Source organism: Chanos chanos, chromosome 5, assembly GCF_902362185.1.
Source record: "Chanos chanos chromosome 5, fChaCha1.1, whole genome shotgun sequence".
Lineage (NCBI taxonomy): Eukaryota > Metazoa > Chordata > Actinopteri > Gonorynchiformes > Chanidae > Chanos > Chanos chanos.
In genome coordinates this window covers 37,212,450-37,237,529 of record NC_044499.1, presented here as the reverse complement: position 1 = coordinate 37,237,529, position 25,080 = coordinate 37,212,450, and the positions used below count along the sequence as shown (strand labels likewise).

At 42.6% G+C, this 25,080-nt stretch overlaps 1 protein-coding gene across 1 annotated transcript; it reads right to left on the bottom strand.

Moving 5' to 3' along the window:
- Positions 1-1,609: 1,609 nt before the first annotated feature.
- On the bottom strand, positions 1,610-24,190 carry trpc5a (transient receptor potential cation channel, subfamily C, member 5a). Its single transcript, XM_030775984.1, has 10 exons — positions 23,804-24,190; positions 21,549-22,070; positions 10,748-11,084; positions 10,493-10,632; positions 7,159-7,481; positions 4,745-4,940; positions 4,398-4,607; positions 3,202-3,243; positions 2,938-3,027; positions 1,610-2,497 (listed from the first exon to the last, which is right to left on the bottom strand). The coding sequence occupies exons 1-10, from the start codon at positions 24,188-24,190 to the stop codon at positions 1,610-1,612; spliced, it is 3,135 nt and encodes a 1,044-aa protein (XP_030631844.1).
- Positions 24,191-25,080: the final 890 nt, after the last annotated feature.

Genomic DNA, 25,080 nt, shown 5'->3' with positions numbered 1-25,080 from the left:
TGTGGGTTTCAACTACCAATGTCAATGCCTATGCTGTCTCAAATGGGACCTGATTCTACACATACCTAAAGACCCTGGGACAGCAAGAAACAGGCTTTCCTTTTTTCACATTTAAATGTTGTTCATTTGCAAGTTCACTTCTGACATAGCTACTGCCATTAACGGAATGGTAAATCATTGTCATTTTAAGTCATTTTTAAAAAAATTACTACAGAAAAAAGAGTTTTTGTTGAAAAATACAAAAAAATAAAAATTTAAAGTCTTTGAAAACATGTTGCAGGTTCTGTCAAACTCCAAGGAAAGAGTTTTAACCAACCTTTACGTCAAAAGATATGATTTTCCCCTTCTTTAGTTATTAATGTTTAAAACTTCCCTGTCTTTTGCTGTTAATATTTAAGGGGCTTTGGACCGACCTTCACATTCAGATCTCTAAGACGTTAGCCAGGCTAAATACTCCAAAAACATATCACGAATTTTTTCTTTCTAATATACCTATCTATCTGAAACATACTCATTCGGGGTTTGGCACCATCCACAGTCAAGTGAAAATAATGAACTAGTGAATATTTTGTCTTATGGAAGTATTGGAACTGAGGTCTAATTCAAACAGCCAAACTTCTTGGCAAACAATGAAAGCGACTAGTTCTGTTCTTGTTGCCAACACAGATAAGTTTCAGTCAAAACCGAGAACTGATCTGGATACACATACTTCTATGTCAAGAGAATGTGGCTGTTTCAATCCAAGCCCCAAAATACATGCTATTTTATCATCATTCTCATTTTGTCAGAGGATCTCCATTAAGTGAAACTGCAGAAGAACTTAAGCAAAAACTGAATTCCAACCAAACAGAGAAAACAGGAAGTCGTGTGGCATGAGGTATCCGGTGTCCTGACTGATACTCACATCTGATGGGATGATCAATGGGTTATTTTTTGTTTGTAGCAATAGGGTTTTGTGTAGTTTATCAATCGGTTTAAGCTCAAAAATCATCAATCAACAACTTGGACATTCTCAATGCCAGGCCAAAGGTTAACAGCATGAAGTAAGAAAGGGATTGATCACCTGCCCCTGGAAACCTGCAGCAGCAAGAAAAAGTAGGTGTGGCAGTTGGTCATTTGGGATTCATGCACTTCAAATAGCTTTGTGTGTGTGTGTGTGTGTGTGTGTGTGAGATTATGTGCAGTTGTACATATGTGCTGGTTTAAGGGTGAATGAGTAGACACTAATTGTTTGTATTTGTAAGTCTATGAAGAATGGCAGCTAACTCACTGATTGATGACACACCACTAATTATAACATTCTCTAAACTCATTACTCTCCCTTTGCTCCTATTATCCTGTTGTTCCCCATAAAGATCAGTTATATTTCAGAACAAGACCCCTGGGACTGAATAAATAGGTGTTACTGGTCATGCCTGCCAAGAAAGTCTTTGCAATTATCCTGCTCCACTTCTGGCATAAACTGAAGGGAAACAAGATGAATCTAGCAGGCAAATTCATTCTTGCAGCAAACTCAAAACTCTTAAACAGATTTTTTTAGAGATCAGTTCATGAGCATTATTATGATGATCATTATTAAAGTGCTGTAACCATGGTAATGGCAGAGCCATTATAACTGTGTGGTTACTGAGTCCTCCTGCTCCACGCCCCAGTGGGCGGAGTCTAACATTTGTCTATCACAGGGTCCCGCCCATCCATGGAACACATCTTCGTTAGAGTCCAGGAGTCGGGAGCTGGAGGCAGAGAAACTGGAAGCACAGTGCAGGGAAGAGTGTGGGGAAATGGGTCCCAGAGTCAGCAGTGTGTCCCTCCCATTGGCCCTCTGGTTGCTGGTTGCTGTGACACTGCCCCGGCTGTCACTGGTAGTGGCCACGCCTACCTGATTGAGGTTTGTCTCACTGCGGGTGACTGGGCCCTCACCCCTAGAGATGCCCAGGTCGTCCCAGGCACCCGGAGGGTGCAGCAGTCCATCTGATATGGTGTAAGTTGCCGCGGTGACGCCGGCTGGCTGAGGCAGGTGGCTGCCCATGCGAGAGAACAGAAGGCCAAGCCGCCTGAAAGAGTCCTTTTTGGAACTGGTGAAGCGCGGGAAGCGGGTCCGCGTACGTGCATATGAGGGGCCAGCCACCGAAGACGAGGAGGCAGAGGAGGAGGGAGCCTTCCTCACCCCGTTGCTCTTTGGTATCTCCTCACCTTTGTTCACTGATGTCACTGTTGTGTTAACCTCCATTCCTGAGATGGAGCGGAACAGGGCAGACACTCCAAACGGCGACTCCCAGTTGCACTTCTCAGAGGCAGCTGCCTTGAAGGACACTCCCTTAGACCTGCCCCTGTCGCTGTCTCCGTGGAAACGGTTACTACCTGCCTCACCATCATCGCTGGCCTCATCTCGGAGAGTAGCCTCACTGCTAGAGGAGTAGTTCCGCCTCGGAAGCTTCCGGTTCCCCAGCAGGTCCAGAACCTCGTAACGGAAACTCGATATGTCCTGCTTCAGCTCCTACAACAGAGACGCTTTGTAAGATTTTGTGAAAAAAAATATTTTTAAGGCTTAAATATTTCTTTAGATTTAAGGTTCATCCTGACTAGTTTCTATCTTGCTTTTGTAACAGTGAGGTCAACTGGAATTAACCATTCTTCTGGACAGTTTAAGTTACATATTTTAAGTCTTCCTTCAAAAATAAAAACATTAAATAGAACAGTGATTGTTAACTTCAGTCCTGAGGGCCCCCTGTCCTGCACGTCTTTTTTTTTTAACTCAGGACTGACACACCTGATTCCACCGGTCAATTCATCATCAAGCCCTTGATTAGCTCAACTAACTGTGATAATGAAGAGTTAAAACAAAGACGTGCAGGACAGGGGGCCCTCAGGACTGAGGTTAAGAATCACCGAAATAGAATACAGATCTGGAACGTAAATTATGAGGTTTCAATGTACCTTAAAGTTCTCCTCTGTCAGCCCCTCATCTGACTTAGCACTGCGGATCATGGCTGCCACATACCTCTTCACCAGGTTACGAATCACCTCCTGAGAAAGAGACAGACACGGTGCTGAGCGGGAGAGACTGAAGCAGGAGCATTATGTTGACCCCAACTGTTTCACTCTGTCTTTATCATCCTTTCTTTCTCTGCTTATTTGTGTGTTGGCATGCATACATGTGTCGATATGTGTGTATATTAGTATATGTTCCTTTTCCCCTACCTGATAGTGCTGATTTTGAATCAGCCTATCTGCATGCCGCTCCTGAAAGGAAAAAAAACAATAGGAACAGAAAATGGTGACTAAAACGTGAAAAGAAAAACCCAAAACAAAACTAAACAAAAAACTGTTAATTGAATAGTGCTATAGTAATTACCCACAGAACACCATTGAGGTGGTAATTACTCACACCCACCAGATGCAAACACACACGTGCAAACACACGTGCGCACGCGCGCACACACACACACACACACACACACACACACACACACACAAGTATGAACAGACACATTCTCCTACAAGGTTACAAGATTAGGAAGGACATGATTTTTATCAGATGTGAGTGGGTACTAAACTGCAGTAATGCTTTTAAGTTGAGGTGTAGGCTGCCTTACATAACACTAGAAAGGTTTGAACACAACACCCTGCTGTCTGTATACAGGGTGAGGAGGCGTGGAGGTGTGTGATAGAGAGCGTGTGTGTGTGTGTGTGCGCGCGCGTGTGTGTGTGCTCATCCATGTGTGAGATATTAGGCAGCACTGATGGAGCAAAGATGACGTATGTGTGGGGTGTTTTGGAAGTGTTGTGCAGAACACCATCTTCAGTCCAGGAACAGAAACAGTGCTCCAGATTGAATTACACAATCTCACATCACCAAATCAAAGCAGCATACTGAAGGGTGTATGTGAACTGTGTCCAGTTCAGCAAAAACAGCAGCAGTATCCATGACTGGACTGATACATTCAATTCAGTTCAGTTTCATTCTTTTCTGCAAACAAAATTCTACTGACTGTAGAATGCACACTGACTTGTTTTACAGTGAATAGGTTAAGGTGACTGTGCTGACGTTAGATCTCACTGGTAAATAGTGAAGTCTTTGACATTTTCATGTTTACGTGACTGCATATGTGTGTGTGTGTGTGTGTGTGTGTGATTGTGCATGTGTGTGGGCGTGTGCATTGGTACGTGTGTATGTGTGTGTGTGTGTGCATGTGCCTGTGTGTGTGTGTGTTTGTTATTGTTCGTGTGCATGCGTGCGTGCGTGTGTGTGTATGTGTGATTATTTATATGCGTGCGTATGTGCGTGTGTGTGCGTGTGCATGTGTGTGTGTGTGCGCGCAAGCAAGTGTTTGTGCATGTGAGTGTGTGTGTATGTGTGTGTGTGTGTATGTATGTGTGTGTGAACTCTTTCTTACAGTAAACTCTTTCAGGTTCTCATGTTTGTTCTCCTCCTCTGGAGGTACAGGGCCCTTCCTGCACAGACGGCTGTGCATCCACAGACACAGATACCAAATGGACTTTGGACTGGGGATGATGTTGAAGGGAGGGGGCAGGGTTCCACCCTCATCAAAGTAACTCATCCACAGCTTGGTCCTGGCAAACTTCCACTCAATGTCGGCATGGTCCTGCATTACAACATGATATCATATGAAGTTCTTATGAGTTCTAATATACCAGTTCTCATATTGTAATGATTTCTAATATACCAGTACAAAAAAGAAAAGTGATGGGTGGCAGTATTTAGGGCTGAATCAGCACTTACAGCGATGAGCTGGTACGAGTTGTTCATCATAGCAATGAGCATGTTGAGCAGGACGACAAGCGAGATGACGTTGTAGGTGCCAAACATGGTGGCCCCGACAAACTCTGTGAATTCGTGACGCGCTTTCACATTTGTTACATATAAATTCAATAGGCCGAATATCGACCAGAATAGAGACTGCAGTGTTTCAAACAACCTGGGGGAGGGAGAGAGAGAGAGCAAGATAGAGAGAGAGAGAGAGAGAGAGAGAGAGAGATGGAGAAACTGAATGGTTTAAAACTACTGGAATATTTCTTGTGAGAAACTACCATTTAGTGCAGTTTTGTGACATTCGGGAAATACTATTCCTCATTCTTAACATAATTCTGCCTTTTTTCAAAAGTGACTTTTTTCTGCACAAGACAATGCAACAGTATTTTACATCAAGAGTAAGATATTGTATGTTGTACCAGACAAAGTGAATGAGGATGGTTGAATGACTCTTCCAAAAATGTGCAATGATGTGATGGCTTTATGTTTATTTGATAACAAAACACAGCAGTGTGTGTGGTGTGTATGTTTGTGTATGTACAATGTAAATGTCTAATTTTCTAACTGTACATAACACACACAAACACAAAAACACAGACAAACACACACACACAGTCATAAATCAGTCTGTCCCATTCATGCAGATAACCTCAACAGTGATCTACAGCAACAAAAATAAATGTACAGAATAGATTAAGAATGTGTGTGTGTGTGTGTGTGTGTGTGTGTGTGTGTGTGTGTGTGTGTGTGCGCGTATCAGTGTGTACAGGCATGCACACGTCCATACTCTAACCCTCCTCGGGGTGAAAGTAAGTGTGATGTTTTTTATTTGTGTAGCATTAAATATTCAGTGCTGAACAGCCAACTCTCATCAAAGTCTTGGCAGAGAAAAATAAAGTGTGTCATTTTGCAAAGCCAGAAGAAAAGAAGAAAGGAGCAGAACAGGAAATGCATTTGACACTGGTGCTGAATGGTACCTGTGGCATTAAGCTATGGTATTACAGGTAAAAATGAGATAAGACAGGACTAATAAAGCCTTTATTATGAAAAACAGTGAGAGAGACAGATAGTGAAAGAAATGATCTATTCTCCTCTTCTAGATTTTTCCACAGGTTTTCATTATGTGTTTCTAAATCAGAACAGTGTAATGGTCTGATGGTTTGATTAGAACAGTGTGGAATATACTGGAAAACATTAGAAAATGGGTTCGTCAGCCATAATGTTTCAATATGTTACACCTCATTTCTCATCAGTAAAGCCCACGAGTTTGATTTATGACAGTTAAGTCTATCTCGCTTACTGTTTATGAATATCTTATGACATCCCTGAGCAGATAGAGTTTATGGAAATCACTCTGTAAAATTTATTTTCTTCTGTGCAGTGAAAATTCTCTCTCTATATATTTCTCTCAATGCCCCCCCTACCCTCTCCCCTCTTCCCTGTAATTTTCCCTTCCTCTGTATTTATAACATCTCTGTCTCCTCTCTCGCGCGTGCGTTCTCTCTCTCTCTCTCTCTCTCTCTCTCACTCTCACTTGTATGCTCTCTCTCTCTCTGTCTTCAACAGATTCATAAATATTCATGTTCAGTTCTGTCTGAGGCATTGTTTTTTGGATCCTGCATAAAACAGCATAACTAGCAGCATACTCGTATCGATGGATATCGATAAGGACATAATCGCAAAGCAAGAGGTCCTTATCAATATTCATGAGTAATGAAACCTCTGTTCAATCAGCAAGAACCAAAGCTGACCTGGAACTGCAGTGCAGGGGTATAGATCTGCCTCTCTCTCTGTGTGTGTGTGTGTGTGTGTGTGTGTGTCTATGATGGCTTTGTTTAGCTGGTAGAAACCACAGGCAATTTTGTGACAAGAAGGCAAGAGAGATGAAAGATGGAAAGCAAAAGGAGAGCGTGTAATGTGACATGGTGCTTGAAGAATGGATTTAACGGTATGTTAGTTGAGCGTGTAACAGTCCTCCAGTATAGAGAAATCCCTTCCATTTAAACCTTTGGCAAAATTTAAACCCATTTTTTTTTACAAAAACCCTACACAGAGACTTCAATTTAACACTCAAACATGAATGCAACATCGTTCGGTTAAATACATATCTGGCATTCTGAGTACTGAAATCAAGAATGAAATGAAAACATGGCACTCTGCACATGTGCACACCTGACCACAGTATCATCTCATTATCAAACACTCACATTATTCATAGGATCTATCAGAAACTGACACACACACACACGGGCCCACACCATATAGGCTGCACAAGCCACGTATGCCCGATCTGACCAACATTTATACCTTAGCACCCCCAAAAACATCCCTCATCTAACACCGACTGGGAGAAATCATCCTCCTTGAAGTTTCCTGAAACTCACGTGGAGAAAGCGTTGTTTTGCCTCTCACATCGGATCCCCTTGCAGTTATTGGGTTCTTCGGAGGCTTGCGTCTCGTAATAGAAGTAGAGCTGGTTGAGGCCGTTGGCGAATGCTAGCAGAACCAGGCAGTAGATGAAAAGAAACTTGAGGATGTCCAGGAGCATACGACCCAGAGAAATCTGCAGCGGGCCGAGGTGGGAGTTTGCCGTAAAGAGAGAGATGAGACGTAGCGAACTGAAGATGTTCGCAATGGCGAACAAAGCTTCGGCGATTAGCGTCGGGTGCCACATTTCCCACTCCTCGCGGGGACGAGAGCTGTTGTACTGACAAAATGAAAATAAATAAATGAATAAAACAGTTATGCGGTGTATCTAGGCTGATTGGCTTTGTTATTCAGAATGTCACGTATCCCATAGTTTAATCCCATATTTTTTTCCTACAAAGTTGCCAACTCTTAAATAATTTTGTTTGTGAAATTTTATTACAAGTTCAGAGAACTAAAGGATTACGTGCCATCGTTAGCACGTAGCCTATGACCTTTAATAAAATCTCTCTGAACTACATTTATTTTTAACAATGTGAAAACACAAAATTATTTAAATGATTACGGCCATTACTATAACTTTTACTTTGATTTATTCGTGCTTTGGTGATATGTTCAAATATTCACAGGTTTTTCTAATTTGCTGTAAATGGCTGACTGTACAGTGAATTCACAAACACTGTGGTAGTATTTCTTAACATGATACTTTGTGAGAACGATTTTGCAGAAATACAAAAATTGAGGAGAAAAATAAGGTAGTGGCACGGAGGTGAGAAAAAACATTAATTTCAAGATAGTGAGTTCAAATAAAAAGCGCGATGACTCGCTGCTTATGCACCCTTAAGCACATCACTTCATATTCAGTGTCGCTACGGACGAACGTGACCTGTGACATAGACAATAATAAATTACTCTGGATGAGGTCATCAGCCTTAGTCATAAATGCAAATAAGAGAATACTGGGTCATGTATATGTTCAGATAGACTGAGCTGTTTTCTATTACTAAGAGAATGAGAAAAATAATTAGGCTAATGACTGAATTTAAATGGATAGAGCTGATAAGCATAAAGTGAGGGCTATGTGCAGCCTCTGTAGAAGTATGCACAAATTATGTCAAACACAGACAGAAACACACACACACACACACACACACACACACACACACACACACATCCATCCTTTACTGAAGCTCTTGAAGGTGATAAACGCAGCAATAAACCTGCAAAACTGTAAGACTATTTGAGAGATATGAAGATTTATAGGCTGTCTTACACACACCCACACACATACACACAAAGCCGAACAGATATGAGCTTTATGATTGCTCATACAGGTTAAAAATGTGGATGTTATATTTTTAAAGAGAGAATCAGGCTAAATGGTGAACAATTCACAAAGTACAATTTTGTTCATTTATCAGAGGCTCCAGAGTGACTTTCAGGAAGTACTTCCAGACTTTCAGACCTTTTACATTCAGTAAAAAACAATATCCACCAAACTGCAACCAACAACTCTCTCTCCATCTTTCACTCACTCTGAGCTCTCTAAATACAGAAACATTACACTACCCACCCTCCCTTTTTTATGCTCTCCCCCCCCCCCCCCCCCCAGGTTCTTACCAGATATAAATATTGATGTGACACTTTGGTGTCTAAAGACTAAACTGTACATGACACTTTTCCAAGTATGACTGACATCATAGTAAGCCACACAGATATACAAAATGCTATTCTCTGCACATAATTTGCATAATAATAAGACATAATTGATCTACATTGACTCAGTGCTGAGGTACTCATGAAGTGACACAAGAGCATTGTTCAGTCAGAGCCTTAGTGGGATTTTTCACCCTGTTCTCAATTTCTCTTTAAATATCACAATTTCTTATTCTCTCTCTCTCTCTCTCTCTCTCTCTCTCTCGCTCTCTCTCTCTCTCTCTCTCTCTCTCTCTCTCTCCTCTTCAATTTCATGTTGTAGAGAGAGAGGTGAAAAACTGGCTTCACTGAGCCATGCTTGGCTGAGCTCAGCTTGCTTTAAATTCTGTTTTCTGTGCCCTCACTGAAACCATCATATTAGCCCCGACTGCATTAGCATTCCTCCCCAACATTTCATACTAACACTACACACACGCGCACGCACGTGCACACACACACACACACACACACATGCACGAGTTGTACGTGTGAAGACTAAACTACATCAGCACAGTCCACTGCAGTGTACAGATTCAAATACTTACACATGGACACACACACACACACACACACAAACAGTCTGTAAAAAAAATTGTGTAGGCAGGAACCCCTGCTATCCAGGGTGATTCACACTGTTGCAGATGGCCAAGACGTCTGGAGTATGCATGTGCGTGTGTGTGTGTGTGTCTGTGAGTGTTTGTGAGTGTGTGTATATTTGTATGTGTGAGTGTCCCAAACTGAGAACTGATTTGAGAGTTTATGACTGTTTTATATCGCAGCATGCACACAAATATTCAAGATACGTAAACTAGAATATCTGTATTGCCAATGTAATGGCTTAACTAGACACATGCCAGAGGGATGTGTCTAGCTAACACATGTGCTTTGCCTATGCTGCATTGTAGGTTTCATAGCTGATTAGAGGCAATTAACAAGTGATTTTATTGTAATAGGGTTTTAATATTCCATTCCCCAGGCCAACCACCTGTATTAATAACCTGCTCTTCCTCCCCGTGGTGATACTAGACGTGAGACAATCTGCTGAACTGCTGACACATGATTTTTTTTGTATTAATAATGGGTGTAACATTGAAGGAAATCTATAACTATAGTTGTTTATTGTGTTAATCATAAGTATTCATACTGTGCTCCAATTCACTTTTGAGTTGTTGTTTTTTTCTAAACGAAACCTTGTGTGATTAATCCGTAAACCCAGTGTGGGAATTTCAGTTTGCCATCTTTGGCTTAATGTAGAGCAGTGTCACTTTAGTTGTAGCTTAGTGAGTATAGATTTTCTTTAATTGTATTCATAAACCTAAATGATTACTCTCCAACCCATTTATTTCGTCTTTTCAACACAAAATGTGGTTTTAACTTCCAGCATTGATTAGTTGAATCACAAATAAACATTACAGATGAATTCCCTTCTGCTCCTGGCCTAAAATTTACACAATTTACACGTCTGTAGAGGACAGTGCACACACATAACCTCCATGTTCAGATTAATTCACTTTTATCAACAAACCTTTTGAATCAGATGAGACTCATATTTTGACATCTCGTGAGAACATTTTGGCTCTAAGCCCCTTTGCTCACCTTGACATAAGCGACAATCTTGAGTGAGATGGTGGCCAGATACAGGGAGTTCATGGCAAAGTCCATAAGGTTCCACCAGTCGTGCACATACTCAGTGAAACCACCATCCCACATCTCCTTAATCTCCGCCCAGATAAACCCTGAAAAGAGAATACACGCACAATAAGACTGAAACACATTTAGAACACATACAACAAAAACCACGGTGGCGCCGTAAACGCAAGCATGCACACACGTACATATACTGATTCTTACCCAACACCCAGGGCAGTATCATCCACTCCACCACTGTGGGTGGAGGTCCCTGCATGTGCAGGTTGGTGCGCGCAATATGTTGGGATGCGAGGAGGAGGAGAAAGAGGAAGGTGAGGTAGGAGGCTGTGTGGCAGATGAACTTGATAAAGGGCTTCTTTATGAAAAGGCCAAGGGAACTTTTAGGGGCTAGCAGGTAAGCCAGTGAGAATGCTGGGAATAATAGTCCGATGATGAAGCAAGTGACCAGCTTCACTGCCCAGTGTCGTCTGCGCCAGCCAGGGAAGCCATCATACCACAGTGTGGCCAAGAGTTGCTGACAGTTAGGTTGAGCTACAAACTGCAGAGAGAGAGAGAGAGAGAGAGAGAGAGAAAGAGAGAGAGAGAGAGAGAGAGATTGAGTGTGTGTGTGTGTGTGTGTTCATAGGTATGTGTACATCTGTGTGTGTGTGTGTGTGTGTGTGTACGTATACCTTTGTGTATGTGTATATTTATGTGTATGCATACGTATGAGAATGTGTATATGTTTATATAAATATATATGCATTTTTTGTAGATTTGTCCAGGGATCAAGTCCATAAATATCATTGGGTTTAAAATCTCTGTCTGGAGCACCTCTGAGTTATAATATGATGAAACAAATGAAATGCCAAACAAAAAAATCAAAATATACTGTACTCCTTTGAGTAAATGAAAAATTGATCTTTACACAGAGGAAAGGACAGGAAAATAAAGAGAGGATAGGAGAATAGAGAGAGAGAGGGGAGGGAGAGGAGGAAAGATGAAGCACAAAATAGTGGGAGAGAAGAGAAGGGGGGGGCAGTGCTTGACATCACATAATGAGTCTAGGTGAAGGAGAGTGTGTGTGTATATGGGGGGGGGGGGGGGGTACTAAGAACTCAGCCCTATTTTGAGTGTGTGTAGCTGGGTAAACCTTCTGTGGTATTCCCCATGTTTTCTGGTAGTTCCTCTTCTGCTGAACATTCATAGCAGTCCCTCATCCATCAAAATCAGCACTAACCTTCAGCTGGCCTTTCCAGCTAACACATGCCGCCCCACCGCCAGGCCCAAGTTCCGCTAACAGTTAACGCTCTGCTCAGTCAGCTAGACTGCTATCACACCCCGTTCAAAGAGTAGCTTATCAACCAAACAGATGAATGAGTTGAAGATTAATAGAGTGATAGAGGGAGGGTTGGAGTGGTGGAAAAATAAAGGAGGGGGGGGGGGCAGATGATGATGTAACACAGTGTCCTGTTTGTGATCTGTTGCTAGGGGCTGGTATGCCAGCACAGATTTATCTCTGATTTTGACAAAGTGACAAGATAGTATTCGCACCTTGTGCTGTACAGTGTCAGAAATCAAAACGAAAGAGGAGAAATTAAAATGTTGGTGACAGATGAGATATCGGTTAACTAAAATGAGTTCGTTTCCATTTCAATTTGCATAACAAATTGGTTGAATCATAAAAGATTTTTGGGTTAATAATAGCTTCTTTAATCTAAATACTTACCTCTGCTACCATAATGCTTGAAAAATGATCCTATGTGAGTGAATGTTGAATCATTCACAATTAAATAATAGGTGATAGAAGATGAGATTGTCCCACTGTCATCCAAAGGCAGACTAAAATTAAAGGATGAAAGAATGTGGAAGGAAAAGAAAGGCAAAGAGTAAAAAGTAAAAGAGTAATGTGTGCCCATACACACAGAGCATTGGCTGAGGAGAGTAGAGGGAACAGGCTGTTGCCAAAATGTCACATAGCGTCGAAAAGACTTGAAAATTGATGTAAACGAAATATATTCAATATAATTCAGTATTATATGGGACAGACAGACCAGCTACTTTAACCATCTTGATTACATTTTTGAAAATATATATGTGGAATATATATCTGTATATGTGGTGTATATATATGTGTGTGTGCATGTGTGTGTGTGTGTGTTTTATATTATATTTATATTTATACACACACACCCACACACACACACACATATATATATAAATATAAAGTTTTTTGACCTATGTATACTGTATATAGGTCAAAATGAACAGCAGGTACAACACTGGTCTCAGGCAAGGGGGAAAAGTGTTAAACAATTTTAGAACAATTAATCATTAATGAAAACATAACTTGTTCTCCACACATTCTCATTCATAGATTTGCAGAGGTGGGTAAGTCAGTGGTTTCATCATATACACGTGTTCATTAATACGTAATAGGCAGAACAAACAATGTATGTGAGGTTTATGTTAGAACAGACATCACTAAATAAATTCATTTGGCTTATTGACAACAGGCTGTGCATCAAACATGAACAAATTTATTTTCAATACTGATGGAGGACAACACGACAGATGTCACGGCTCCTGGCCACAGTCCCAATGAAACCGTACGTGACTGTCATCGCCAATGGGTTCCACGCTGCTCATTTACCTGTTATCTTTACATTTCTCATTCATTTTTAATTCCACATGGGTCAACGGTAACATGGTGTTACAACTTAACCCCCCCCCCCCCCCCCCCCCCCCCAACACACACACACACACACACATACATACATCCTTAACTGAAGCTCTTTATGGCAATAAATGAAGCAATAAACCTGTAAAACTGTAAGACTATTTTAGAGATATGAAGATTTATAGGGTGTCTTAACCCCACCTCTCCCCACCCACCCATCCACCAACCCACACACCCACACCCACACACACACACACACAGAGTTGCTGGATCATTGCCATTGTAAGCAGGCATGATAATCAAAATCTATGCCTTCTGTTAGTCACTAGAAAGGTGAAAAAAATCATACACGTTTAGATTCCCTAATGAACAAGCCAACAACTTTGGACCAACAGTCAAATAATTTGTTTTGAACTGGCAAACTTTTCGCTGTCGAGTTAGATGACTTTAATGTCTATATGCATCCACAGTAAAGTCATCTACATAAACACATCACCACAGCTTCCTTGGATCCCATGAAAATATCAGTGTTAGAACTGACCTGTGCTGGTTTTTGGCCCACTCTCCTCTACTGTTAGGTACGACTGGTTTGCCACAAAGTTGGCCCTTTCCAGACTCCTCCGCTGCATTGCATTACTGAGGCAGATCTAGCAAAACTTTCATGCTTGTGTGGGCTCTTGCAATGAAATTCCCTTTACAAGGAGGTATATATGTAACTGTGTGGGAGTATGGCTTGTTTGAGTTGAGTAGTGGAAAGTACATGTGTATTAATGTTAAATCCAAAGCTAGGAGGAGAGTTGAGGCAAAGTCCAGTGTAGAGGGCTTGTAGCTTAACGTTGGTTCTAAAGCAGGTGATTTGGGACAAGGATTCGGGGTTTGTGTTTTAACATTAGCAGGTTAGTAGCAGTGCTAAAGCAAAACAAATATGGAATCAGATCATGGAGGTTTCACAAAGCAAAGCAAGAGCATAACACACACACGTAGCATAACCAAAACTTGTCTTATTCAAAACTCTGATCTGGGAAAATCTGTTGAACTGTCCCTCTTCAAATCTCTCTCCTTCTTTCTTCTCCATTTCCCTTCATCCTACTGTTCTCCATCATCCTCCTCTTCTCTCAGGAAGCTCAATCTCATTCTGCACCGTTCAGGTTTGGATGTGATTTAAATGCTAATTCACTTAGCCCCTGCAGATCCCACAGGCTCTCCTGCGGTTGCCGTGGCGAGGAAGCCCTTGCTCTAACCAAGAGATCACAACTGCTCTTAGTACAACGTGACTCGTTTTTTAGGGGGGGGGGGGGGGGGGGGGGGGGGGGTTGCAACATGCTCTACAATAAGCAGCCCCCGGACATGCGGCGTTGTCGACTTGAGAACCTTTTGTGCTTTCCTCAGACACATGCCGTCCATCCTCAGAATATAAACCCTAACCCAGATAGACGCTATAATGGACAATTAGTCTCACAGCTGATTCCAATACAACCTGTGTGCTGTCCCCACTGAGATAAACTAAGCACATAAAACATCCCTCTGCTCTTATCCAAGGCTGGCCAACTGTCCTCTTAAAAACCCTCATTCCTGCAGGCTCTTTGTCCGGTTTGGATTTAATACATGTGGCTGTATTAGCCATATGCTGCACAGATCCACAATTAGCCGAATCAGGTGTTTGCAGGGTCTGAACAAAATAGCTGCATAAGAAGTCGCTCTGTATGTGGAGAGTAGACGACCAAATCAAGTGAAATCAGCTTTGTACACCCAGAACAGTTTCTACACCCAGAACAGTTTTTAATACCGAGAACAGTTTTTAATACCCAGAACAGTTCATATTGTCAGCAGTTCTCCATTCTCAGCTTAACCTGAACTAACATCTCATATCAAATCAGTGGTTAATACCATCGCTGTCTGTAAGTGATTGCATCCCTTGCTGGATGACTCTAGGATTAGATGCTTGCTGTTCAGCAGAAGCTCAGCCGCACACCCCTCAGTCAGCCCACTGGTGTTCCCCCACCTGCAAAAAACATCCACCACAGACCGTAAACCTGCATACAAACCCACAGAGCTGTTAAAAATAACCACTGCTGCCGGTGATACGATTGGACACCTCACTGCCGAGAGAGAGAGAGAGAGAGAGAGAGAGAGAGAGAGAGAGAGAGAGAAAAGAGACATGGAAGGGAAGAGAAAAAGAGAGAAGGACAAAAAGAGTGAGTGCGTGTGTGTGTGTGTGTGTGTGTGTGTGTGACAGAGAGACAGAGGGAGAGAAAGGAACAGGGTAGCGAGAGAAAGGAAGAAGGCAGGAAGAAGATAGCTCTGTACGACAAATGTAGTGGGTCTGTTGCAGGAGTGTGAGGTCTGACCTCTGCAATTTTCAGTAACTGGCAGCCATTACACTGAGAGCACAAGGTTTAGCCTAATGCAGAAAAGAGAGGAAAAAGGAAGAGAGAGCACTGTTCAGCGCTTTTTTTTTTTCTTCGGTCGGAGCCAAAGCATGTTATCCATACTGGCACGGGCAAGTCTGTGTCTGTGTACGGGCGGAACACAGGCAGGATGCCCGTTCCTCCAGCGATGCCCGCTGGCATGTTCAGCGACCACAAGGAGCGTTTAGCGCACCTGACTGGAAATGCTGTTTTGTGCCCTGTTAGTTGCCAATGCCACTGACAAGTAAGCAAACTTAATTACTTTGAGCAGTCTGCACGTAAGAGAGACAGTGAGGGAGACGAATGTGCACGTGTACTCTAGCATTTATTTATGCAGTGGTGCTCCAAAGTTTCAACTCAAAAATGATCACCACACAGATCGGCAAGTCTCAAACGACAGTAGGAGCAATCACTTATCAACGGCTGAATAATAGATAGGCTTAATCTATAATTTAAACGTATGTATAATTTAATCTCACATAATATATATTTAATCTGAGCAGAAAGTATCAAAACGGCTATAACATAAACACCATAAATCTTTGAAAGGAGGGAGTAAGGTATAATTTAAGATCAGGTTTGTTTTAGGAAGATCAGCTCTGCCACTTTCAACTGACAAAACTGTGATTCAGATCAGACCCTTGCCTGAGAGTCACAGCGGTTTTTACAGATGCTCAGAAAATGACTCGTCTTCTGAGTAATCCCTTATACACACAGCCGTCGTTAAATCCTCCTCTTATATGATTCGAACCTTCCTCTCTCTCCCACACTCACTCACACTCTATGGAGGCCTCATATGCCATTTAGGGAAAGAAAGCATCAACGTGACTGGCTGAGCATGAGCCATGGACTGGTGCCAAATGATGGTTTGTTTTCCACAACTGATGTTTCACTGATATGTCTCAAACTTTTCTTCTTTGTTTCACTTCACTTCCCACTTCAGTACCCTCCCCCCAGCTATGTCACCCAACCACATCTCTCTCTCTCTCTCTCTCTGTCTCTCTCTTCTTCCAAAACTTTGATACAGCAGCCTTTGACATACGTCAGAATACGATGAATACTGACTGCACAGTATTGTTAATATTCTGAAATACTACAGACTGCATGTGACTGGTTTCACTTGACGGTAGTCAAGAACAGCTCCACAGATAGTCTAGTGCTCTTTTCTCTTTTTGCTTGACTCAATATACAGATGATCCAAAGGTCAAGGAAGAATGTTAAGTGGCACAACATTGTGTACATCAGAAGCGTAGAAGAGTACAATGCTTTTTAATCACCTCTCTCTCTCTCTCTCTCTCTCTCTCTCTGTCTCTTTCATCAATGCAGTGCTGTTGTACAGCAGAGTTTGTGCTAACAGTAGAAGCATTCCTGCTTGGTTCAGAGAGGTTGGGATTGCTTGTTAATTTATGCCAGCCGTGCTATTCTTACGACGAGAGATAAATAAATGAAGAGGAGGAAGTGGTGTGAGTAGATGCACGCAGGCAGGCAACGGGGAAAAACTTGAGCTCACACATACTTCACAAGCCATCGCACAGATATGTCTGATCCAGCTCTCACTGAAATTGATTTCTTTCCTTTTAACACTGCAACATCATGTTTATGCTCCCTCTCTCTCTCTCCCTCTCTCTCCCGCTTTCTGTCTCTCTCTCTCTCTCCCTCTCCGCCTCTCTCTTTTTCTCTCTCTCCTCTCTTCCCCTCTCTCCCTCTCTCTCTTCCTCTCTCTCTCTCTCTCTCTCTCTCTCTCCAAAATAACAAATGACATCCATGTTTTATAGTACTGTGATGAGCTGTTATCCAGTACTTGTGTAACATCTAACCTCAGATGACATTTAAAGCAGGACATGCTCGGTGTTCAGCAGAAGCTATTACAGAATGATAAAAACATGAACTCTATCTTTTAGCGGTGCCAGGAAAGCCACACTGCGGGAGAGAGATAGAGGTGCCTGGGGAGAAATACTTCACTAGAAGAGAGAGAGCGGGTTAAGTTCAGGTCTGTTCTCCATCTTTTGGCAGTAAGAGGATTACTGTACTTTGAGATGAAATTCATTCCTTACTGTAAGGAAATTCATGAAAGTAACCACTAGCATAACCATTGAGAAGGAAAAGATTCTAATATTCTTTCTGTAAAAGGACAAAAGAAACTGACAATTCAAAGTCTCTGAGCACTGTCCTTGTTGGATTACTCTATTCTCTGAAAGAGTAGAATGAGATAGGGTAAGCTAATGTTCTCGTTGGCCTACTCTATCCTGTGAGAGATTTAGCGCGTGTTTATGGATGCCTGGAAACTTCTTTTGATCTCTCTGACAAACTGAACCATCAACAGCAAGAATTGTTCAGAGAGGGTAGGCAACAGGGGGTCTAGTACGAGGGAAGCGATACTGTTTGAGTGAAAGAATCGGTTGCGCATCTCCTCTCTTCACTTGCTCCGGACAGGACAAAAGAAGCTCTGCTGGCCAGATACCATCCAACCTTTAGACTAAGAGGAGAGAAAAATTGATTTGTTTTGTATTATCCAGCGACAATTTGTTCTATAGTGCATCCACTTTCTCTGTCTTCCTGTTCTCTCTTACTCTTTTTCTCTCTCACTCTTTCTCACTCAATATCCTGAGAGTTGTCAGGTTTTGACATACTCTCTCTCTCGTGCTAACCAGAGTAATACACACACACACACACACTCACACACAAATGAATTGATAAATCCATTAGTCTGTAATTATAGTTTATATGAAGTATATGTTTATAAAGTCTCCTGTATATCAAGCGTTTGTTTAAGTGCTCAAAGTATCAGGCAACTTCCATCACACTTTTTCCTGAGTAAACACGTTTTTTCTGCTTAACAGTTCAGCAGGAAAAAGAGAAAAAATCTGAACGACACCACCAAAGTATTTCTTAACCTGTCGTACTTGCTAAATCCTTGAGTCTCAGTAACACCAAAAAGAGGGGCTTCAGCTCAAGACTTTTATGGCTGACACGTCAAGACAGCCAATCAGATTCAAATGCTCATCTAGAGTCAGCCAATAAATACTGTAATTTGATCTGACAGTCACTTTGGACAGCAAAGAATTTTTCTCCAGACCAAGAGCATTAATGTTATTGGTCAAACGGCCGTAATATATGTCCAGCTCTGCCCATTCTGGACAGGATCCTGCCGTGATGTTATGAATAGTGAGTGTATGGGCAGAGGCAGTGTGTGGATGGATGAGAGTCAGGAGAGCCGGTGTGCTTAGCATGCCCACTGTGCCGCTCTTCAGTGGAGCACAGGGCCAGGTGCCCGAGTCAGAGGACCAGAGCTATTGATTCAAATGCTGCGTGAAGTATATTGGGTATGTAATCTCTATTGATCTGGGCTGCTTGAGACAGAGAGAAAAAGAGAGAGAGAGAGAGAGAGAGAGAGAAGGTTGCTGACTATTCTGTCACTCAACTTTTGTCTCTCTTCGAGTAATGTAAAAAAGGTAAATCAAATGAAAAAAGAGGACAGGAGAACAAGATAGAACAGAAGACTCCAGCAAAGAAAAGAGAAGAGGGAAAAGTAAGTGTGTGTCTGTGTGTATGTGCATGTGCGTGTGCGTGTGCATGTGCATGTGAGCACGTGTGTGTGTGTGTGTGTGTGTGTGTGTGTGTGTGAGAGAGAGAGAGAGAGAAAGACAGACAGAGAGACAGAGAGAGGGTGTCATAGGAGCTGACAGAAAGCCTTGAGCTCTCTCACAGACACTCAGTCCCACTGGGATACAGTGCGGTGTGAACACAGTGTCATCCCAGAGCAGAGGTAGATGTGTTTACAAGTGTTGCACAACAGAAGCTGGGTCAACACAACTATAGCACCTCAGCTAGGATGACAGGTAGAGAAAAACAGAGCATGCGAGAGAGAGTGAGAGAGAGAGAGAGAGAGAGAGAGAGAGAGAGAGAGAGAGAAGATAACTGTCTGTCTTAAAAGAAAAGAGTGAAGAAAAAGAAGTGAAACAAAAAGAGAGAAAATGAAAAAGAGAGGTCTGTCAATGATAGAAGGAGACACAGAGAGAGAAAGGGTGAGAAGAGAATGAGAGACAGACACAGGGGAGTGTAAGGTCTCTCTAAATAAGACAGCCGTGGGCACACAGAAGCTTTCCCAGGGACCCCTGAGATTCAACGTCTGGTAATGATGGAAATCAGCAGCAACCTGTTTGAGAACATCTGTCGCCATGGCACCCAAGAGCCTGCCTCTCTCACTTTAACTTGCCCTGCACAGCTGGCTAGGGTTAATTACTGAAACATGACCCACCTCTCTCCTCTCTTCTTTCTCTCCTCTCCTCTCCTCTCCTCTCCTCTCCTCTCCTCTCCTCTCCTCTCCTCTCCTCTCCTCTCCTCTCCTCTCCTCTTTCTCTCCTCCCCTCTCCTTTCCTCTCCTCTCCTCTACTCACCTCTTTTCTTATTATAGGATCTGTCTTCCTCCATCTTTCACTTAATGTTTCTGAATCCGTGTGCCACTGTGTTACTGAGTGCATGTGTGTGTATGTGTGTGTGTGTGTGTGTGTGTGTGTGTGTGTGTGCGTGTGTGTGTGTAAGTGTACTTGTAAGTGTCTTTATCTGTATTGTATCGCGCCTATTCTGTATTCCCAGCAGCTTTCACTGAGATACATAAACAATTAGAGTTAATTGGAGGTGCAGACTTGGGCTAGCATCGTCACAGAGACTGACAGGAGGAGAGCCAAGGCCTCTCTCTTCACTGTGATACCTCCTTCCATTTGCATTCCTCTAAGAACAAAAAAAAAAGACCAAAGAAGAACAGTGCTGACCCTACAGAATACCAATTAACATTTTAAAACTGGTACAATTTTATCAATTTGACGACAAATTTGGATTTTAAAGGAGAACCAGAAAATCCCTCCAGAGCAAAAAGGATTTTTAGTGAGGGCAATTTAATATCTACTGAGGCAATTAAGTTAAGAATATCAATTAAGAATGCTTCAGATCAAAATGCCTAAAACAAGCCCTCAAAGCAGAATATGCTATGGTAAAGAAAAATGTAGTCTCCATTTTTATTTTTCTCACATTGTGGCTAAGAATGAATAATACTTGTTCATGTCAAGTAGATGGTCGTGTTTCAGGGCCTTGATCCAGCTTCCAGAACTACACACATACCTTAGTCTGTCCCCCCAGGATATCTTACACTTCATTTTTTTTCTTCTGTTCTGCAACTTCATCCCCCTCTCCACCCTTCCCTTTCTTGCTCACTTTCTTTCTGTCCTTCTCTTCTCTCTTTCTGATCTTTCAGGTCTCTTACCCTGGAGGGTGTTGTATCCCTTCTCACATCACATCAACAATCAGAAATTGTCAGTTTCTTCTCAAAGAGAGAGAGAAAGAGAGAGAAGAATGCTATTCCTCTTACTTCTCAATGCCTTAGAGTTTGAAGATCGATGCGGAGAAAGAGAGGAAATGTTATAACTGAACCTGATCACTGCACTCTGCTAGAAGCTAAAACAGCAGAGGTTTACATCAGAACCACTAAACAACTAATCCTGTTTCCCAGTCTTGCTTCTCACAAATAAGTTCTTTTCTTTGTCTCCCCTTCTGCAAATAATTACAGGTCTAAGACGGCAAAATGTATAATAAGAGTATGTGAAATCTTTAATATATTGTTTTGCACCATCCAAACCATACATATTTGAGATGTGTAATACTAAAGGGCCAAGATTTTTTGACATGGTCAAAGAAAAAAACCTGTTTCAATCCCCATGGTTCTGAGTATCTCGATCATTCAGATATTAGCAGATGTTGGCATCAACAAATCAGCTATTAGCAGATAAGAGAAAGTGTGGCACCCATTTCTCTCAAGGTCGCAAAACAGACAAGTCTCTTCGACCATTAGCCTAACGACTCTAAACTCGATTTTCCCTGTGCAATGTGTTCGTGTTTTCCGTCTGACCTTCTCGGCCAGTTTTAGTTAAGCCCGTCTTACCTCTTTCTGGTGGTACTTGATGGCCAGTTTGAGTTTGGCCAAGTCTCGGCATTCTCGAGGATCTAGCTCTTCGCTCTGGTCGTCACGGTGGTTCAGGATGGTCTCCAGTTCACGGGAGCTCCGTGCCTGGTCCAGCAGGTCTTTGGCAAAGCGTTTGCACTGCTGAGACAGCTCCTCGTATTCCTGCCTGAATTCGTTCTCCACCTTGCTGAGTTCCTTCAGTTCCCAGCCCAGGCGGAAGGCTGTGAGGATGGGATCTTCGCTGGACAGGGCGATGAGCGACGGACTGGCCAATGCTTTGTAAATGTTGAGACGGGAACGGGAATGACGCAGGCTGTCCACCTCGGAGCTGGAAACACACTCCACACAGTCGCACCGGATCTGGTGTGGCCGAGGGATGGTGACCTTGCGCTGAACCAGGAGTTTGATGATTTCGTAATTATTGGTGTGGGCAGCGAGCATGATGGGAGTTATATCAGGGGTGAATTCAGAAAACTGAGCATCCATCATCAGAGAGGGCACCTGGGGAAAGAGAGAGAGAGAGAGAGAGAGAGAGAGAGAGAGAGAGAGAGAGAGAGAGAGAGAGAGAGAGAGACCTTAACAACTACAAAGGATAGATATTACCAAACCAGGCAATCATCTCCATGTTCTTTCTTCTAATGGCATGTTGATTTTTTGATTAGAGTCACCTTAGGATGACCTTAGTAAAAAAAAAGAAAAAAGAAAGAAGTAACATCAAAATGGTTTCTCCAATGATATAAACTGTAATTTCAGTGAAGCAGTATTTGAGGAGGATGGGCAAGGTAACTGGTTAAGAATGAAAATTCAATTTGAATAAGAATCCGAGTTGGATTTAATAGACAATGGCAGTGGAAATAGTTGTAGAGCCTACACAAAAGGGAAACTTGGTTTAAACAACAGTTATGTCTTTCTTTCTTTCTTCTCCTCTTCATCATATCTTCTCCTCTCTGCTCTTCTTTTTTTCCATCTTGTGTTGACTCGGGTGGAGAGAACCACAATGGGATGCAATAAGAGGACGGGGGGGAAACTGAGTGAGATAAATGTGGAACGGTGAGAGGTCAATGTGAAGAGAACGAGGGAGAGGAGAGAGGGAGACAGAGGAGAGAGGAGAAGATGATGAAAGAGAAATACAGGCAGTGTCCCCTTCCCATATGGCTCTGTACTGTCAGGACAGAATGATAAACTGCAGACCAGTCCAACACATGTCTCCATTCTATCTCTCCATTACCCTTTTCCTCCCTTCCCTTCTCCCCCCCTCTCTCTCTCCCCCCCCCCTCTCTTTCCTCTACCCATTCACTCTTTTTCATGGAGAGAAAGATTCAAACAAGCTGCACTGGCATGGAAGGCGTTATTCATTGCCAGGACAATAACGATAAAACTAGCGTGATTACTCTGAGCAATTCAGTGGAATGACCCCATACACATAAATGCACTGTATGTTTTACTGTTGTTTGACACTAATGGAATTCAGAGGCCTGACATAGGCTACCATATCCCAGTTCCCCTGGTGCTGCTGAACACACAGACACGCACGCACGCGTGCACGCACACACACATACACACACACAGACTTGCAGACTAACTCGAGACTGCCACACACTTCAAAACGTCTTCTGAGATGTGGATGTGACAGGGAGGTACAAACATGTCACAGCAGTGTCAGAGAAAAATGACTGTATTCCTAAAAATCGAACAGTATTTTATTTTGAGATATCGTATTACCTAGGAAGTCCCGGGGGCAATATGGTTGCTATAGCGATAGCAATGCAAAGTCATAAGGTTCTCTGTCCAGAATTCTTGCATGCTTGTCTACATCAGAATAACAAAATAAAAAAAAAAAAACACTCATCCCAAAACACACACACAGACAGCCACTAATCCTGTTACACAGTTTCGGTCAGGGACGGAGATTTAGGGATAATAAAAAGCAATCCAACAGAGATTTGCAACAATGCATGAAATTAGAATTAAATTTGTGAAAAAAAAAATCAAACGCTACCACCTCCTACCTCTCTGCCTGCTATTCTCAAAACATATTCATACGCTGCTGGCAACAATGCAGACACACACACACACACAGGCACGCACACACACACGCACAGACACACTCATAAAAAGAACATACACACATATGTTTTGCATCATCGTCATTGCATCACCATCATTATGACAGTGTATCCTCCTCAGTTCTCTGCACCTCCTTGTGATCAGTGTCTGTGCAAACACACACACACCTGTTTCTCTCCACTAGGTCTCCGATGTGTGAGCAACAGTTCCACTGCTCCCACCACCTCTTTGCGGATGGCGTAGAGGAGCGCATCTCCCGTGTTGACTCCGTGGTCCAGCAGGAGCTCCATCACCTCCAGGTTCTCATTCTCAATGGCGATGAGAAGGGCACTGCGCCCCAGCGGGTCCACACAGTTCACGTCGATGTTGTAGTAGACCTGGGCCTCACGGAGGGCGTGCTGCACCCCGGCGTAGTCGCCCTTCTCCACGGCCGAGAGAAAGGCCCGCTCCTCCGGAGAGAGCTCCACCTCAGCCCGGACGATCTGCAGGGGGATCCGGTCCCTGTACGGCGAGTAGCTCGCCTTCTTATAATAAAGCTGGGACATGGGGTTCATCTTTACTGCTACTGAGAGAGAGAGAGAGAGAGAGAGAAACAGAGAAAGAGACAAAGAGAGAGAAATAACTACCATGGACAAACGACAGATATTCCTGTATCAGGTCGTCACATCCATGGACTTCAGACAGAAACACAGTCATCAACTTTGACATTAAATATTAACCTTAAATAAAGGTGTGGCTATCATTTTCTAAGTGCTATTAATTATGACATCTCTCGACTGCCCGGACTGACGAATAAAACATTAAAATTAATCAGATACATATGCTGATATATTTGGTGGCAGTTTTTATCAATGAAGAATTAAATGAATATTCAAATATTAATAGGCACTAATGAGTATTATGATTAAACACTAGTGAGTGTTTGCCCGCGGGGGTGTGTGTTTGTGTGAGTGTCCTTATACAAAGTCCCACGAACATGGAGACAGACCTCTGCAGTACCATGACATTCGCTCTCCTTCAACACCTCTTTCTCTTCTCTTTCAATCCCTCTATTCCTACATCCCTCCCCCTTCCTTTCTTTATTCTCTTGATTAAAACATAGGTAATTATGAAATGAGCATTAATTAAATTAGTCACGCCACATCAGCCTTTCTAATTGGTGAGAGAGGGTGGGAGAGAGAAAGAGAGAGAGAGAGCGAGAGAAGGAGAGAAAAAGAGAATGAGAGAGGGGGTGGAATCATAACTGGAACACACCAAAATGGAAATAACATCATAAATCCTGCCAGCTGCTGCAGACAATGAGTTTTGACAAAGGAATGTTTCTCCACAGTACAAAGTAGAGCCAGAGGCTGTCCCAAATACAGGCCCAATGGCCATCCACTGGCGTTGGTACATATGAAATGATTGCCAGTAAAAAGTGGGTGTGAAAGACAGACATCAATCT

Excerpts from the sequence above, each read along its gene's own strand:
- trpc5a (XM_030775984.1), bottom strand. The coding sequence starts at position 24,190 with ATGAACCCCATGTCCCAGCTTTATTATAAGAAGGCGAGCTACTCGCCG. Across the intron at positions 22,071-23,803 it reads GACCTAGTGGAGAGAAACAG|GTGCCCTCTCTGATGATGGA; the intron begins GTGTGTGTGTGT and ends CTCTTTCCCCAG. Across the intron at positions 2,498-2,937 it reads TGACAGAGGAGAACTTTAAG|GAGCTGAAGCAGGACATATC; the intron begins GTACATTGAAAC and ends TCTCTGTTGTAG.